The sequence below is a fragment of the Neodiprion lecontei genome, chromosome 3, assembly GCF_021901455.1.
Source record: "Neodiprion lecontei isolate iyNeoLeco1 chromosome 3, iyNeoLeco1.1, whole genome shotgun sequence".
Classification (NCBI taxonomy): domain Eukaryota; kingdom Metazoa; phylum Arthropoda; class Insecta; order Hymenoptera; family Diprionidae; genus Neodiprion; species Neodiprion lecontei.
Genome location: NC_060262.1, coordinates 10,219,187 through 10,237,938, shown reverse-complemented (window position 1 = coordinate 10,237,938; position 18,752 = coordinate 10,219,187). Strand labels below are relative to the sequence as shown.

The window sequence follows — 18,752 nt, the reverse complement described above, 5'->3', positions numbered from 1 at the left end:
ACGAAGAAAAACACCCCTCTGGAATTAATTCACAGGTTGTAGTACAGTTCAAGGAACAGTTCAGAATTTTAAAAAAAATTTTTGATCGTGTCAGTCACTGTTTTAAAAATCTTTGAAAAATTAATTATTAAATAAACAATTGATAACAACTTTTTTTTAGCATTTCGTTTTTTTTTTTAACTTCTATGGAGCTTTCCGCGTAATTTGAAAAAAAAATATACCTTGTATCTAATTTTTTGCCAAAGTTATGAATTTTTGAAAAAAATGGGAGTCTAATTTGTTATTGTTAATAAAAAATCGAATTTTTCATTATGAGATTCGCGCTTTGGCACAAAAATCTAACTCCTCACACAAAATCCACATGCCAAATTTAAAAAATATCTGAGAGATGACTGATCCGGTTGACGCGGAATAGCCCCTATCGTATCGTATATCGAGTTCTTTGGAGTACACCCGAGCGTAGAATCAGCCTCTCAATATTACCGCACCTCTATCCTATTGCTATTGACAATTTCATATTATTTTTGCCTGTTATTCTTTTCTCTGTATCTTGTTAAGTCAAGTTCTGCGTATTATTCTTGATTCTTTTGTGCTGCGGTGTATTTAGTGTACTTTTTCATTTCGTGAACTCTCCAAAATTCTCACTCTCTCATAATCTTGTATTTTGTATTCTCTCGAAAATTATGTTTAGAAATTCATTGTTTAATTCCTCAGGTCGTAATCATTACAGATTATTGATTTAATCGTTTATGAATAATTCTACCTGAAGTTATCTAGTCGATCGTTTACGCTACAGATTTTGTAAATTGTTAATGAATGTCAACCTGTTGTATTGGTTATAACCTATCATAAATTCGTCGTATTATATACCGAGCTATCGTTACCTTGTTTTCTACCGATTGCAGTAAAATTCTCTCGTTTCTAATTGACAGAATAATAATTTTCGTGGCGTCATCTGCACCTTGGGTGAGATCACGTCGCCCAATGACGTGTAGTTTTAAGTGAATTCTTGCATTATATCGCATCTCCCGACCTACGTTCATTTTTCTGTTAACTGCCGTCTCTCGTTTCGAAGCTACCGTTTAATTCTATTCTACCGAAATTATTGTGAACAACGATTGCTATTTTATCAACTACCGCGGTCGATACTATTTCATTTGCCTGTCTTAACCATGTAGCCTTCTCGACAATATATGATCGATTGACCTGTTCATTTTCCTTCTGACTTGAGCTTATTCCTTAATTCATTATTTTCTTCAATTCTGTGATTATTGCTAGCTGCCTTGAATACCGCCACTCTACCAGTTTGTACGTGTGAGTACCTGAGCCTAGCCAGCCATACAACGGGTTCTCTATTTATTTTTCGTACGGTTTCGTGTTATTTTTATTGATTCGTATCATTGTTTGAAAATCGACGCTAACGCGTCTGACGCCCAACATAATTGATTTTTTTACAGTTTAATAATTCGAATAAGTGGAGAATCGCGTCAAAGTGCCAACGGTAGGTCCTCCTTCGAGGGTAACAGAATTTAGCGTTACAGTATATACGTTGTTTGGCGATTCGTTTTGTCTCCATTTCTTCTTGAGCTGATAATCGTTCTCTGCCATTCAAAGATGGTGGTATATTTAAATACGCTTGTTTTGATTCAACAATGTCATGAACGGTGAACCCTCCATCAGCCAAAACTAAATCTCCCGGCTCCAGATGATCAGAAGTATTTGATTCGATGAATATTTCACGGCCTGAAATACGACCTTCAAATACATCAGACACAAAACATACACCTTCGTTTGAAGTACATCCAATTAATGCTTTATGAGTAGTTCGAGCTTTGTAAGAGTATAAATTTCGTTGATGTTCGAAGTTTGATGGTGACTGACATTGGAATTCCGTACAATCAACGATAACTCTTGATATTTTTGAAAGATTCAAAAGTTTTTGGTAAAGTCTCCGCAAGTTTTTTCCTAGACGGGAACATGAATGGCTTCGAATTACGTGTACATTCATCGAATAAATGCTGTATCCGAAATTCGATACTTTTAGAAACTAAAGCAGTGGAAATTTCAAATCTCAAAGCTAAATCTTCAATTAGTGTGCCTAGACGTAATCGGATAAGCACTAAAATCAGTTGTATTCAGTTCAATTTTTTGTGACAATTATTACTTTTCTTATCTTGATTATTTTTTTCTGTAAGACTTTTTCAATCCGAATTTACAAAATTGCGTGAAGTAATAATTTCATCGTACTCCAGGCTCGTGTAAAATTTACTTTTTTCAATGTTCCTTTTCAGAGACTCTTCAAATTTATCCATCACTGAAGCTGAACGTACACTGACTTGAATTATTTTACTTGTAAATTTTTTAATGTCAGTGAAGTACGGGGATATTTCATCTTGCTCGTGAGTTTCTGTTGTTAAAATCTCACAGTTAGCACTGATGACTGTTGACTTGGATGTGTCATCAGCAGTACAGGAGTTAGAATCCAATGTAGTTACATTTTGACTAAGCAAATCTTTCATAGTCTCTTCATTTATTCCTACATTAATACTCTTCATAAACATCTCCATCTTCACAATCCATGTTTTCTGTACACGGAAAAAAAAATTCTGTTCGGCGAGCTGTATTCTACAGCTCCAGTAACTATACGCACTTTACGGTCTATCTTGTAGTTACAGCAACTATATATTAGTCAGCTCTGATAGCTGCAAGTTGTTCAGCTCTCACAGCTGAATGGTTTTGCTCTAAGAGCTGTAAGTTGCGCTGTGCTCTGGTGCGTTGACATATTTCATAACCTTCAGATTTCATGAGTATGATTTAAATACAGTTGATAGATAATTGTTTGAATAGTCCATTCAAATATGTAAATGACACTGAATAAATAATGATAATAATGGTGAAAAATAATACTAATAGCAATATAATTGTACTATTTAATAACAAGCGCTGTGAGCGGAGCCGAAAAATTCTGGTCTAGCTCTTCGAACGAAGCTGTTTAGCTGAGAGAGCTGAACAACGTACAGCTATGATAGCTGACTAACAGTCAGTTATACGAACCATGCAGTGCTCTTCCAATAACAGAACGTTTAGTTCGACGAACTGTTTACAAGTAACTATCTAATATTTAGTTCCACGAGCTGAATTTTTTTTTCCGTGTAGGATTATTTGGGGTCTCAGTACTTCGATTGCTATTCTAAAACGGAAAATTTTTTCTTTATTAGTTTGGAGCAGATGTTAATTTTTTTCACTAAACTGCAATATTTTACCATCAGTTATTATTGAAAATAATCTTACATCATTTGTTTGTTTATATTTTTGATCCAACGAGGTCCTTGTGATTTTTATCTGAAAGCAAATTTATTACTTGAGGTTAAAGTATTACCTGTTACGTTAATAATTCAATGTATTTTAATTACCTTAATACAAGATTTATTTTTTCCAGAACTAATAGGTTCTGGATATTCTCTTGTTGGGTCCATTCCTCCATCGAAATGAAGTGAACAAATGTATGTGTCTTTATTAACATTATGTATCCCTTGAAATCGACCATCACCTCGTCCACATCGTTTGACCCACAAATCACATTTGGCACACTTGGGGAAAGTTTATAGATTTTTTATTGTTGTTATAATACGTTGTTGACGATATTCAAAACACGGCTTTGGGAAACTAAAAAGATAACATAAACTCTCCAAAAAGGATCTACTTCGCGTATCACTAAAGCATACCCCATAACAACAATGTTTTTGCACCTTCTTCAACCGATAACATTTTTTATTTCAAAAAAATACTTGTTCAATTTTGTTATAAGTATGTATTGATCAAAATTTCATTATTTATAGCATACAAGTGATTGAAATTACTGTTTTTTTTTCAGCACATTACATTGAAAACGTGATACGTACTGCTTATTCATTTGTAAAGTGCCCGAAAAACATGGCGGAAGTTGGGACATGCGCACAAAAATTTTCAACTATTAAAAAGGCTATATGATTACGTATCATACTAGGAACGAGACTAGTTGTCGACTAATTATCAATATAAATCATTTCATTATTTTCCTTTACGATTAAGTAAAAGATTACATGTCATGAAAAAAAGATGTCCACTTTAATTGCAATAATTCGTACTTTTCTAGTATTGTAATATGATTACGTATTATACTAGGAACGAGACTAGCTGTTGACTGATTATTGATATAGATCATTTTATTTCTCATTATTGATTCAAAAAAATCTTATGTTGTATAAATAGACGTATGAACTTTTCATGTTATACTTTGTTCTTAAGAAAAAAAAATAAACAGAACTTGCTATAATCATGAATATATTTTTCTCTATTCAATTGTTCTTACTAAATTGTTTTGAAAGAGGAACGAATGAACTAATAGAGCGATCTAGTACGTCATTGGATTAGGGATGTGAAAAAATAATCGATTATGGAAATAATCGATTATGGAAATAATCGATTGGAATCGATTTTTATACTCGATTTTAATATTCCAAATAATCGATTAATGATCGATTATTAATCGATTTTTTCTATAATAAAAAATCGATCATAGTCGATTTTCATCTGCCACCCCCCGACATTAGGCCTGGTCTTTTGTAACCCGAAGCGCAAACTATGAAAGAATACTATCTCCATGGAGATAATATTACATTAACGCCATCTGTGCGTCTACGATGACAGCCCTTCTGTGCTTTTGAAACATTACATCATTAATTTAGCTAATCAAACATTCACTAGATGGAGTTAGGCAACGATTGTGCTATTTATTTTACCAACATTCGGCTGATATGTCATTCATTATTCGTTATTGAAGCTCCATTTTTCAAACGACAAGTTTGAAAGTTTTTCGTGACAAAAAAAACTTAGTTTGTAAGAATCTTGTTTTGAACAATGTCAGCAACAAAACGAGCGACAAGTAGTTGGTGTCAATATTTTCATGTTGACAATAAATCGGGCAATGCTAAATGTAAATATTGCCCTAAAATTTTAAAAACGTGTGGTAATACAACCATTTTAAAGCGACACATGGAAAGGCAACACTCTGGTATTATAAGTAGTATTGAAAATAAAAAGGTAAGTACCTACTATTTTCTGCTTTGAACCATCCAAATGATAAATCGGGGCACTATTTAAGATGCCCGGGCAATATGAATACACATGTTCATATGAATAAACAATTGGCAGGAAGAATTTTTTGCAGCTTCGTCTGCTAATTGTAAGCCATCGACATCTACATATTCTGAAGACTCTATGATTATGATGCCGACCACTTCCGCATCTCAAATTGAAGATTCTGTAGGGCCTTCATCTCCTAAACGACATAAAATGGGCATAGAAGCATCATTCTCAAAAATATTAGAATTTGGATCAGAGGGTTCACAAAACAAACAGATCCAGACGCTATAGCGCTATTGATATAACGCGATAATTATTCCTTTTGAGCCTGATCGAAGGAGATGGGTTTGGAAGATGGATTAACTTGCTTGCACCATCGATAATTTAATTCATACCGAATGATTGTATTCATACAGTGCATAATTTGAACGACGAAATTTTTTGGATGGATGGGAGTAGGGAAGTGAATAAATAATCGATTTTTATTTTAATCGATTATTTTTTTTATCGTCGATTTTTTTATAACCGATTTTATTAATGGTGAACATCGATTTTTAAAAAATCGATTATTAGAATTACACATTTTAAATTGATTTTTGTAAATAGTGCCATCTGTGCGACGAATGGGTAAGTAAGTTTATTGAGCATGTCGATAAAAAAGCAGCGCCATCGGTACTAAGATATAATAAGCTGTGATATTTTTTGTTTTTATTTTCATCTTTTTGAAGTGTCAAAATAATTCCCATTAACCTTAAAAATGTCTTTCACTGGTAAAACACCTAAAAGTTGCTGGCGAAAGTATTTTGTAATAAATAAGGACAATGCCACTGCACAATGTAAATATTGTCCAAAAGCATTAAAAACGTGTAGTAACACTACAAACTTAAAACAGCATATGGAAAGGAAACATTCCGCTGTTTTAGAAGTTGACGAGGTAACACTAATCATTTAATGCAAAAAGTCATTATTTATTCTTTGTTATGGTCTTTATGAGAGCAAATCATAAAATTCAAATAATAAGTAAATTTTATATGCATTAATTGCAAATATTTTAGACTTATGAAAATAAAATTTGATTCTCTATTTCTTACTCCATAGTAACATCATTTCAGAGGTTAATAACGCATTTATGATTATATATTTCTCTATTTAATTCTGAAATCAAAAATGCATGTCATCAAAAGGTGTTTTAGCTATTATTCATTTTTTAAAAATTAATGTAAATAATAATTTCGATGAAATAATGAATAAATATTCAATTTAATTTAATTTTTATTTTTATCGCTACAGAATTCATGTGCAGTTGCTATTCAGGATATTAATAACTGTGATAATATCAATCCATTGGCACAAACTTCGAAAACAACTTTATCAACAGGAAGTGAGGCTTTATTTTCAACGCCAAAACGAGCTAAATTAAGTATTGGAGCTGCTTTTTCGAGAGTTTCTGCATATGCTCCAAATGGCGATAAAAGTAAACAAATAACGCAGACTATCGCAGAAATGATAACTCGAGACAGTCTTCCTTACAGTATGGTGGAAGGAATAGGATTCAAAAAGTTAATGAAGACTGTGGCACCTTTGTACAACGTTCCATGTCGCAAAACAATCACAGAACTTATCGACACTAAATATGAAGAAAAGAAAACTATTATCAAACAAAAATTAAAATCTATTAAAAATATCTGTCTCACAATAGATGAATGGAAGGATATGCAATTAAGAAGTTTTTTAGGTGTGACAGTGCACTTCATAGAAAACTATGAAATGCAATCTATGAGCATTGCATGTGAACCGCTACATGAGAACCATACCGGAGAATATTTATCGGAGATGATTCTTAAAGTATGTGGAGATTGGGATTTGTCTATTGAAAAAATTGTAAGTGTTACTACTGATAATGGCAGTAACATAGTTAAGGCTGTTGAAATTAGTTTTGGTCGGGCAAAACATATTCGATGTGTAGCTCATACACTGAATTTAGTGGTTGATAATTCAGTGAAATCTACTGAAGTGAAATTATTTTTGGATAAAGTTCGAAAAATTGTAACTTGGTTCCACCAAAGTGGCGTAGGCGCTGAAGAGTTGCGACAATTACAAACGCAGGAAAAAATTCCTGATGGAAAAGTGAAGCATTTAGTTGGTGACGTATCCACTAGATGGAACTCACAATTACTTATGATTGAACGTTTTATATTAATGAGTAGTACAATAGGATCTATTTTATTAAAACATCCAAATGCACCCCAAATGCTTCAAGCAAACGAAATTGTTGTACTTAAAGAAATAGAAAAAGTTTTAAGACCTTTTCACGATGTCACTGAAAAAATGAGCGCCGAAAAATATGTGACAGCCAGTAAAGCCATACCTATGATCAAGTGTTTGAGAATTCTATTAGATGCAACAACGATAGATAGTGATTTGGCTAACCAATTAAAATATTCACTGCAAACGGAGTTGATCAAAAGATTTGAAAACATCCAAAAAGTTCACCTTTTCTCAGTCGCAACTTTTTTGGATCCTAGATTTAAAAAAATTTATTTAGATGAGCCGTTATCCTTGTCAAAGACAATCGATTATACAAACCGATATTTGAGTTTGAACATGAGAAATGATGATGTTCTAGCAGTGACCCATTCTGAATCATCGGTTTCATCAGAAGTGACGGTTAACGGACAAGATATATGGAAGGTACACCATGAAAAAATAGTGTCAGCAAACACGTCAACGACCAAGAATACAGAGCTTGACTTGTATATTGCTGCACCGTTATCAAATCTTGAGGTAGACCCTCTAAATGTATGGAAAAACTATGAAGGAACTTTTCCAAAGTTAACGAATTTAGCTGTAAAACATCTCTCAGTGATGGCCACTTCTGCACCAGCTGAAAGGCTATTTTCTAAAGCTGGGAATATTTTGAGGAAAACTCGAAATCGTATTTTAGGAAAGCGATTACCAAAATTATTATTTTTAAACTCTTTAACAGAAGACTTATGGCAATAATTTATTGAAGTTTTATTGTATGTTGTGATTCAAAGTTTGGAGAAAGCTTTCTTTTTATTTTAAAATTTGTTTTTAAATATTAACGTTTTATTTACTACTTAAACTAATCGGTTTATTTTACTTCGATTCTAGTCAAATTTTAAGTGACATTAAACATTTGTAGCGATTATTTATTTTTGTTTTTTTTTTATCATTGGAGCTCAAAGATTGAAAGAAGCTTATTTTCCTTTTCAATTTTGATATTTAACAATTATCTTTTTATTTTTCTACTTGAACTAATCAGTTTATTTTACTTTGATTCTAGTCAAATGTTGAGTACAACTAAACATTTATGGCAATTATTTATTTTAAGATCATTAATTAAACTTAAAGTTTACGAAAAACTTATTGAATTTTCTAGTTTTAAGACTAGACTTTCGTTTTAATTATTATAAATATAAGCCAGTTAATTTCATGCTTGATTTAGTCTAATATTAAACTTGACTACTGATCATTTGTGATAATACCAATTCATATATTTGAATATTCGTTTTTTTCATTATCTAAACTTAGATTGTAGCAAGTGATGTGTTTTGTATTTTAGTTTTGAGACTAAAATAATCATATTTTTATACGTATTGTTTTGTAATATTTGTACCGAATTAAATCTTTAAGAATATTAAAAATTTGTATGTGAAGAGTTCGAATCTGAATTATTAAAAAATCTGAAAATCGACGATTTGACTATTTTTTTATACTTATTACCTCGAATATTTTTCATTCGAATTAAATATTCATAATATATTTTTACTAATTCATCTTATTGGCATTTATCGTATAGAAAAATATATAAAAAATCGAAATATGAACAAAAATCGATTATTTTTGTTTAAATCGATTTTTTACCAATCGATTTATTTCTAAACAAAAAAAAATCGATATTGAGCAATCGATTTTTCCGACTCGAGGTCACATCCCTAGATGGGAGTCGATTGATTATCAATTTCACACAACATAGATACTCATCTGTCTAGGAAGATCACAGTACCAGACTTACCCGCGGACCGATGTGCGGAATGACCTTCCGCAGCTCATCCAGGCCGCCGTTAGGTACAGTGGGAAGTATACCGGGCCGGCGTCGCTGGAGTTGCGAGAGACGCGCGCCCCTAGCGCGCGCGTGCGGTACTTGGACAGTGCTCGGGGTACGGCGCGCGGCGACAAGACAGCGGCAGCGGAGGTCTGACGCTGAGACGTGAGGTGTTTCGGGGTTAGTTCCGAGTCGCTCCGATCTTTCTCTCGATAGTTCCGGGATAATCAAACACAGCTCAGGCCAGAAATATACTGAGAGAATACGCCTCTTGGATAACTCTAGTGGCGCGCCTCGGTGGCAGATTCAAACAACACATAGACGTGCGAGTGCGGTCAGCTGTGCGATTTATGTATTAATTCAATTAAAACGTACTCTCCGAAATAACCAAAAAATGGGTGACACGAGGCACCATTGTGTTGTGGATTACATAAATACCCAATCGAAAAATCCAGAGTTAACTTTTTATTCGTTTCCGAGACGAAATTGGGAAATCAGCAAGAGAAATGAGTGAATAAAGGCTGTCAGAAGAATGTCAGTAATATTATATCAATTTGATACAAGGAATTCCCGTATTGAAAATATGCAAACGTCAGATTTTCTGTAATCTTTTATTTTTATAGTACACCAGTAGTCCGGTCAAATTAGACCAAAAAATAGAAGTGAGGTTACAAAAAATCACACTCGGCTGAAAATTAATAGGATTGTTCAAAACACTATTATACATGAAATATGAAAAGTCCTCATCGATCCGACGCCTGGAAAAGAATTTACTCGGGTTCAAAGGTCACAAAATCGGGTTTTTCGCGATTTTCAGCAAAACGGTAAGTTTCATCATAAAATTAGCCCAGACAAAAATTGTAGATTGGATAATTATCTGAAAAAAATTTCTGAATACTTGTTTCCTAAAAGCCACTGTTTTAGAGATATAACGATTCAAAAAGTTGAAGGAGTTGTAATCGTTATAATATGTATAAGTACACCACGTATATACATCACTGGAACTGTAATGCAAGTAAAAATATCGTTCTATCGGTCAGTGTAACTTACACATAAAATATTATAAATATGAGAATTTCGGGCAAAAAGAAAGCCAGTCCCTCATTTTATCCGCCAGTGTAACCTTGAGTAACATCTATCTCCCATTCAACTTATAAGGGGTTTTTTATGGTTAACGTCAGTCATGAAAATATTAGTGAAAGAACATTTTCATTTATTGGCGTTTTGACACAGAAACCGGCAGAATGGATATACAAGGTGACTAAAAAATAAGAAAAAAGAAACCATTCACACATCACTCACACCAAAAAACTTAAAATACGCCTACCAGCCTGTGGTTTTTCAAATTAGAAAGGCAAAAATAGGGTTATACTTGTGACTCTAAATACGAAAGGCAAATGATTCTGAGTTAAATGAAATATGGGTACAGGAAAAGATACTGAAAGGCTAGAAAAAGGGAAGTAAAAAATGACGTTATGTGTGACTCGATACAATGTTAAAAACTTATCTTGTTGGTGGTCTAATGGCCTGAGTAACGAACTGTGACACAAGACGACTACTAATTCGTTACTATCAACGTTGGCTCTCGCTGCGTTCCACGTGGCGACGATCGGAGAATGATAACGAATATTATGGTGTTCTGGTCAGATAACATTCCATCAGGATTCGACGTGCTCACTGGACAGTGTGCTAGCAGTTACATTTATACGATTTGATTCGATGAAGGAATTTAAATTAAAAAACAAAGTAAAATGAAGGCGGTCTACGAGGTATTAAGTGTGCGACTCATTGCCGTGGCGTCTTCTCGTAGAGTCTCTTTGCCGCGAACGGATATCCCGTGAGTTTGACTAGTATTGCTATATTTGTAAAGTATTAGTAACCAGGAGGTGAATTGAAGAATGAGGAAGGTTTAGTCGAAATCCGGTCAGGTAAATAGATATATTTAATTGTTGGGCAAACGAACATGTTTGCGTTTGCAACGTTTCAGCCGGGCCCTGCCGACCATCATCAGGCTATAATAATTACAAAATGTTTCAGAAGACAATTCTAATTAGAACAGAAATTTTATTTTTTAAATGTTGTGACGTCTGTCCAATATAACTTTTGCTACAGTCTACACATGGTATTTTAAACACTCAATTGATTTTATCTAAATTAGGAGTTACATATTGTAAGTGAAAAAAGAAGAGGATATTTAGTAGTATTATTAATTCTAAACGTAATTTCGATGCCTTCAATTTTCAAATCTTTTTTAATTTGGCTAGACAGATTTTCAATATAGGGTATAGAGATGGTGTTCTTAAATTTGTCATTATCATTAGGTTGATTGTTAGAGTCTATATTCCAATCAATAGAATTGTACATTTTTTCAACTCCATACTTTTTAATATCATTGATGAAATTTGAAGGATGGCCATTTGAAATAAGAGTTGTTTCCACGAGTTTTAAGTTTTTTTTTTTTTTTTTGAGAAATTGAGGGTTTGAAATTTTAAGACAACGATCGAACAAAGCTATGGCGACAGATTTTTTATGTTTCATAGGATGATTTGAACGATAATGAATGTATCTACCATATATCCATAAAAATCCACTCGAATCTTACTGTCAAATAACTTCCAAAGTAAATCAAACAAAAGAATTTTTAAAACATCATAATCACTTAGTCGTCACTGATGCTGACAAAGGCAATATAACAGTCGTCATGGACAAGATGGATCTTGAACAAAAATGTAAACATATTCTTAATGATTCCAACACACACACTCTTATCTCTCGTGATCCCACCAATAAGATACAAAAACAAGTCAATGATATGATAAACCTGTGGCACCAGAAAAAATTTATAGATTCAAACTCGGCAAAAAATCTCAAAACCTACAACTCTCTGCCTCCTAAGACATATTTTCTACCAAAAATACACAATATCAATGTACCTCTGAGACCAATTGTATGCAACATCAATTCACCTACGTACAAAATCTCCAGATTCTGCTCTAGTGTACTCTCTAGCATCACAGGTAAATCCAACTATCACATCAAGGACACTTGATCCTTTGTAAATAAAATCAGAAATACACCAATCCCTAGAGAACACCTATTAATCTCCTTAGATGTCAAATCACTGTTTACTAATATTCCAACAAATTTAGCAATTTCTATAATCAGTAAAAATTGGCCCAAATTAAAATCACACACTAACATCAACAAAAAAGAATTTCTTGTAGCTACAAAACTTTGTTTCAACTTTTGCTACTTCGCCTACCAAGAAAAATTTTACGAACAAATTTTTGGTGTAGCCATGGGCTCACCAATTAGCCCAGTGGTAGCAAATTTAGTACTTGAACATTTTGAACAAAAAATTATCTCACAGCTCCCCTTTAGTCTCCCTTTCTACTACCGTTATGTAGACGATATTATAACTTGTGTGAAAAAAGAAAACTTACAATTCCGTCTAAATAAATTTAACAATTTTCACCCTCACATACAGTTTGCAATTGAGTTGGAAAAAGATGGTGAAATCAGTTTTCTTGACACCTTGGTGATTAATCAAAATGATACTGTAATCCAAGATTGGCATCACAAACAAACTTGGTCTGGTAGATACATTTATTATCGTTCAGATCATCCTATGGAATATAAAGAATCTGTCGCCATAGCTTTGTTCGATCGTTGTCTTAAAATTTCAAACCCTCAATTTCTCAAAAAAAAAACTTGAAGCTCGTGGAAACAACTCTTATTTCGAATGGTTACCCTTTAAAATTCATCAATGATATTAAAAAGTATAGAGTTAAAGAAATGTACAATTCTATTGATTGGAATATAGACTCTAACAATCAACCTAATGATAAAGACAAATTCAAGAACACCACCTCTATACCCTATATTGAAAATCTATGTAGCTAAATTGAAAAAGTTTTGAAAATTAAAGGCATCGAAATGACGTTCAGAATTAATAATTCTACTAAATATCCTCTTTTTTCTCACTTAAGATCTGTAACTCCTAATTTAGATAAAATCAATTGCGTGTATAAAATACCATGTCGAGACTGTAGCAAAAGTTATATTGGACAGACGTCACAACATTCAAAAAATAGAATTTCTGGCCATCGCTCAAATATTAAATGCCATGAAACTGACAGATGCGCTCTAGCAGAACACACCTTGAGTCTTGGACATCATTTTGATTTTGATAACTCCATAACCTTAGCTACAGAACCTACTTGGTATAAACGTAATATTAAGAAAATGATCCATATCTTCAAGAACAAAAGTAACTCTGTCAACAAGCGCGCAGATATCCAACATCTCAGCCATCTATACTCTAACATTCTCTAGTTTTCAAAATTGGCGCCCTTATTACGTTGTATCAGTCTCAAATCCATTTTGCTCCAACACAGATCAATATCACACCTCATTACCATAGATTTTTGGATCAATATCCGCTAATTTCCACTTCCGTCCAAAATGCTGAACTAAAAACACCCAAGCAGGCACAGGTCGTCAAATTTTGTGAGTAATCCGTCCGTATCTTGTTTTATCTCTTTTTATTCCAATTCTTACACAATTATTAACCTCTTTAATCGTCAAACTTCATTCATGTAACCTATATTTTATACTATCGTTGCTAACCGCAATTTTCACACTTAACCTGAAAAATTGTCACTCAAACATGTGACAATATATATTATATAATTAAGTTAAAATAACAGCAACTATTCTTACCAACATAGTCTCTGTTCCAATTGGAATTGTCTTGTGAAACATTTTGTAATTATTATAGCCTGATGATGTCGGCAGGGCCCGGCCGAAACGTCGCAAACGCAAACATGTTCGTTTGCCCAACAATTAAATATATCTATTTACCCGACCGGATTTGGACTAAACCTTCTTTATTCTTCAGTATTGCTATATGTGAACGCTTATCTGACACTAGTTGTTATATGGTAAGACAGAGAGACCGGTGTTCGGCCGCTTCCGTAGGTGTCGCCTCGTGAATCTCGTTACAAACTTCAGCAACATCTTCATCTTCTGATATTTTATTTGATCAATCTATGACAATTTCTACCAGTCGACAGAAATTTCTTGCAAATGCAAAAAAACTCGGTTCATTTTAATGTTGAAAGAAAAGTTTACTGCTGAAAATATATTGGTAAAACAAGCTAATAATGATGCTGATGTAATGATAATTGAAACAGCAATAGAGCAATTCAATTTAACGAATACAACTATTGTTATAAGTGAAGATGTAGGCAGCGATGCTATTGAAGGTGCGCGTCGAGTTGCGCGATCGACGAAATCGATGACGGATCGATTATTGCGTATTCTTGTGGGTATGACGTCACGTATGGGATGGCGTATCGAGATCCGTGTTGCGGCAGGTGGTAGGTTTTTGAAACCACTCTAGTTCTGGCGGTCGTGATGAGCAGTCACGTTTTGGGGAGTTTCGCGAAGTAATGGAGTTGCCCGAAAATCGCGAGGGGAACGGAAAGGGGGTTGCAAGGATGTAAAAGGTAAGCGCTGCTTCTATCCCCGCGATTGAATTTCGAGCATGATTGCGGAAAGGCTTGCCGAGTAACGGGTAGCCGTTTTGGATTTGCGTAGTAGAGAAGTACTCGAAATTCTTTTGCCGATTCTTTTGCTTGATGACCGTAGCCTGAGTACGCGTGTTAGAGTAGAGTAAATTTTGAGTTCCTGCGAAAGTTGAGTAGAGTCACCGGTTTTAGTTGAGTCTTTCTCGTTAGTGAAATCAAGTATAGCCGAATTTCGCTGTACCGGGTCGAGCCGCGTTATCGGGTTTTTAAGTATCACCTCTCGAGTAGGTCGGGAAGTGCCGAATTGGAGTGCTCGGATTAGCGGGTAACGTTTTGGGGGATTTTGAAAAGATTTTTAGGTTACGTTTAGTTGCGCCTGCATTGAGTTCCGTACCCGTTAGTTGAGATAATGTAGATTGAGTTGCGTCATCTTGAGCTTGTGTTGAGTTGAAGTTGAATGTAGCGGTGCTTGCGCTTAGTTAAGTTGCTGTTTAGTTAAGATAGTGTTTAGTCGAGTTGAGGTGATGTATAGTCGAAATTGCCGTTGCGTTGAGCAGCAGTTGAGACGAGAAGTTTGAGCATTGAGTTTTGGTTGCGTTTAAAATACAGTAACGTTTGCGGATTCGTTTAGACTTGGGGCAGCTCGCGGTAGCGTCGAAGCTCCGAGTCGAGTGAGATCTCGGGTGAGATTGAGGACGCCGTCTGTTCGGTAGCCCGACGGCGCACCGTCGAATAATTAGTTTTAGTTTCGTTTCGAGCAATAATCGCCATGGAGAACAAATGGCGAACTTGCAAATTAAGAATTGCGTATGAGGATTTTGTGATCGTTGAGTGACGTTTTAGTTAGAGAGCCGCGAGCTCATTAAAGTAAGAAATAGAGTAGGTTACGTGTAATTTTCTGTTTAATTTCAGACTTGCTATTGGGAAATATAAGATTTTATTTTACTTTTGTTAAATAGCGTGTGTATTTCGAGTGTCTCTCTCTCTCTCTTCAAAAATTACCCCTCCCCTCTCCGCGGTACTGAGCTATCGAGCATATGCCCTAGGAATAGCGCAATAATGACTTTGAGGCGTGTTAATCACGCCAGGTGCCCAACAAAACTTCGCGATATTGTTTTAGATCCAGGGTACATCGTGGACGCCGATTTATTGTGCACGCGGTAAGTTCTCGGTCATTTTCTCCGAGTGACCGAGAAGCGGGAAAAATCCACGTCGCAGGAGTTAGGCAACGATTGTACCATTTATTTTACCAACATTTGGCTGATATGTCATTCATTATTCGTTATTGAAACTCCATTTTTAAAACGACAATTCTGAAAGTTTTTCATGACAAAAAAAAATTAGTATTTCTCAAAATCTTGTTTTCAACAATGTCAACAACCAAAAGAGCGACAAGTAGTTGGCGTCAATATTTCCATGTTGACAATAAATCTGGCAATGCTAAATGTAAATATTGCCCTAAAATTTTAAAAACTTGTAGTAATACAACCAATTTGAAGCGACACATGGAAAGGAAACACTCTGGTATCATAAGTAGTAGCGAAAATAAAGAGGTAAGTACCTACTATTTTGTGCTTTGAACCAACCAAATGATAAATCAGGGTACTATTTAAAATGCCCGGGCAATATGAATAATGACATGCAAGTCAAAGTTTCATTTTGACAGTTGTAGTTTAGGGTTGAGTGTTTACAAATCGGAAGATATACTTACCGATTCAGATGATAAATCAATTTACGATCTAAACAGTGATTAATCGAGTCAAAATTTATTTTTATTTTAACCGGCAGTTTATGATACGTAATATTTTTTTAGTTTAGTGGCCATTTGCTAAAGGATATTTTTGAACAATTTTAATTTTGTTGAAGGATCATGCAGCCAAGTCGGGAAACAATTGGCAGGAAAAATCAATTGCAGCTACATCTACATACGAGTATACTGAAGACTCTATGATTATGATACCGACCACTTCCGCATCTCAAATTGAAGATCCTGTAGGGCCTTCATCTCCTAAACGACATAAAATGGGTATTGAAGCATCATTCTCAAAAATATTAGAATTTGGATCAGGGGGTTCAAAAAACAAACAGATTAGAGACGCTATAGCACAATTGATATACCGCGATAATCTTTCTTTCAGCGTGGTCGAAGGAGAAGTTTGGAAAATTGATTAAATTACTTGCACCATTATATAAAATCCCATGTCGCAAAACGATAACCGACATGATTGATGGAAAATACGAAGAGAAAAAAGCTATTATAATCAACAAGTTACAATCCGTTACCAATGGAAAGATTTGCAAATGAAAAGCTATCTAGGAGTAACTATTCATTTTATCAAAAATTTTAAGATTGTTTCTTTCAATAAAGCTTGTGAGCCGCTTGCAAAGAGTCATACCGCTGAATACCTATCAACCACCATAAAAAATATTTGCGAAAAATGGGAAATACCTGAAGTAAAAATTGTGGCTGTCACTACCGACAATGGTGCAAATATTGTAAAAACCATTGAATCGGCATTTGGAAGAGCAAAGCATATTCGTTGCACAGCACACACGTTGAACCTTGTTGTACAAAATTCAGTCACGGTGATAAAAATAAAATTATTATTTGATAAATTTCGCAAAATTGTACAATGGTTCCATCAGAGCGGAGTTGGTGCAGACCAATTGACGAATTCTCAAAAGGCTGAAAATGTACCGGAAGGGAAAATTAAACACCTGATACGCGATTTTTCAACACGGTGGAATTCTTAATTGCACATGCTTGAAAGGTTTTTAGCTATAAGAGGGACAGTGGGTGGTATTTTGTTGAATCACCCTAATGCTCCGCCTACGATTCAAGCTAGTGAAATATCTGATCTTCAATATGGAGCCATACAGAGCTCCATATAGAGAACAAATTAAGAAACTTAGCGACGAAACGATTGAAGGTAAATCAACTCGCAATAAACTCAAAGATGCATACGTGGCAACGCCCAATAACAGGCAACCAACAAACATAAGAAAAACGTTCTAGAAGCTTACAAGCCGATTTATATTAATATGAAAATTAATAATTACAAAAGAGAATTATATACGAAAGCACACATGTGAATCTGCTCTAAAACTACGAATTATCAAATTGTTAAATACCCTCAATCTGTTAAAATAGTTATAACACACACACCTGAGAATATTCGCAGCAGCGCGATCCTAATAATGTTAGGCAAATAGCAGCTTATGTCTCACAAACAATCGCTATTGTACTCCAGGTGAATAACGACAGTAATCAATTATAATACATATGCAATTTTACATATTTACACGCTATAAAACTAACAAACGACGAGTAACCGATATGACAATCTTAATATATATACTTTGTAACGAACAGGATAGTAAGAATATTTAAGAAGTAAACTACGACTAGAATTCAGCGCATCGTGACACCGAAAATGCACACGGCACTAACATACACCACGAAAGATGGGTCACCTCTAGCGCATACGCACTGCGATTACCATATTAGGAAATAGCTGCTCAAATCGGCCCGGGTCCTAACGCCCACAGGGGGGAAGAAGCACGGTAGGAAAACTACACGCCGGATGGAAAATTACAGAGCAACGACCCTGCACCTACACCACCGCACCAGCGCAGCGTTAAACCATATGTGAAAGCTTGCAACATAGTAATAGCTAAAGAACTAAGATCACAGGCGTGAATGCGGCGAAAATGTCGTGCCCCAATTCTAATTCCTAGGAAAAGGGGGAAGGTTCGCAAAAGTTGACAAAATCTAGAGAAGGGGATCGTTTTGCGCAACGATCGACACCTATAAAAACGGCGACCGATCATCTGATCGTCCTCTTGGTTTCTACCACCAGATTCATCAATCTTGTTCCGGTGCAGTCTCACGGTAAAATCCTTTTGCCTTTTGCATTTAAACGTTTCGTACAACGTTACTCTGCCCAAAAGTCTAGCGAGCTTTCAGCTCCATTTTGTCATATTAATTTAAGATTTTACACTAAGTAACTCCGTTGTTTGTGATTCGA

At 34.8% G+C, this 18,752-nt stretch overlaps 1 protein-coding gene across 1 annotated transcript; it reads left to right on the top strand.

Annotated features, from left to right (window-relative positions):
• Positions 1-5,881: 5,881 nt before the first annotated feature.
• Positions 5,882-16,896, top strand: LOC124293411 (E3 SUMO-protein ligase ZBED1-like). The gene is made up of 4 exons (XM_046734256.1): positions 5,882-6,058; positions 6,415-7,908; positions 16,224-16,277; positions 16,591-16,896. The coding sequence occupies exons 1-4, from the start codon at positions 5,882-5,884 to the stop codon at positions 16,894-16,896; spliced, it is 2,031 nt and encodes a 676-aa protein (XP_046590212.1).
• Positions 16,897-18,752: the final 1,856 nt, after the last annotated feature.

Bases quoted from the DNA above. Each gene is read 5' to 3' on its own strand.
- LOC124293411 (XM_046734256.1), top strand. From the start codon at position 5,882: ATGTCTTTCACTGGTAAAACACCTAAAAGTTGCTGGCGAAAGTATTTT. The intron at 6,059-6,414 runs GTAACACTAATC...TTATCGCTACAG, and splicing joins CTGTTTTAGAAGTTGACGAG to AATTCATGTGCAGTTGCTAT. The intron at 16,278-16,590 runs GTAAGTACCTAC...ATTTTGTTGAAG, and splicing joins GTAGTAGCGAAAATAAAGAG to GATCATGCAGCCAAGTCGGG.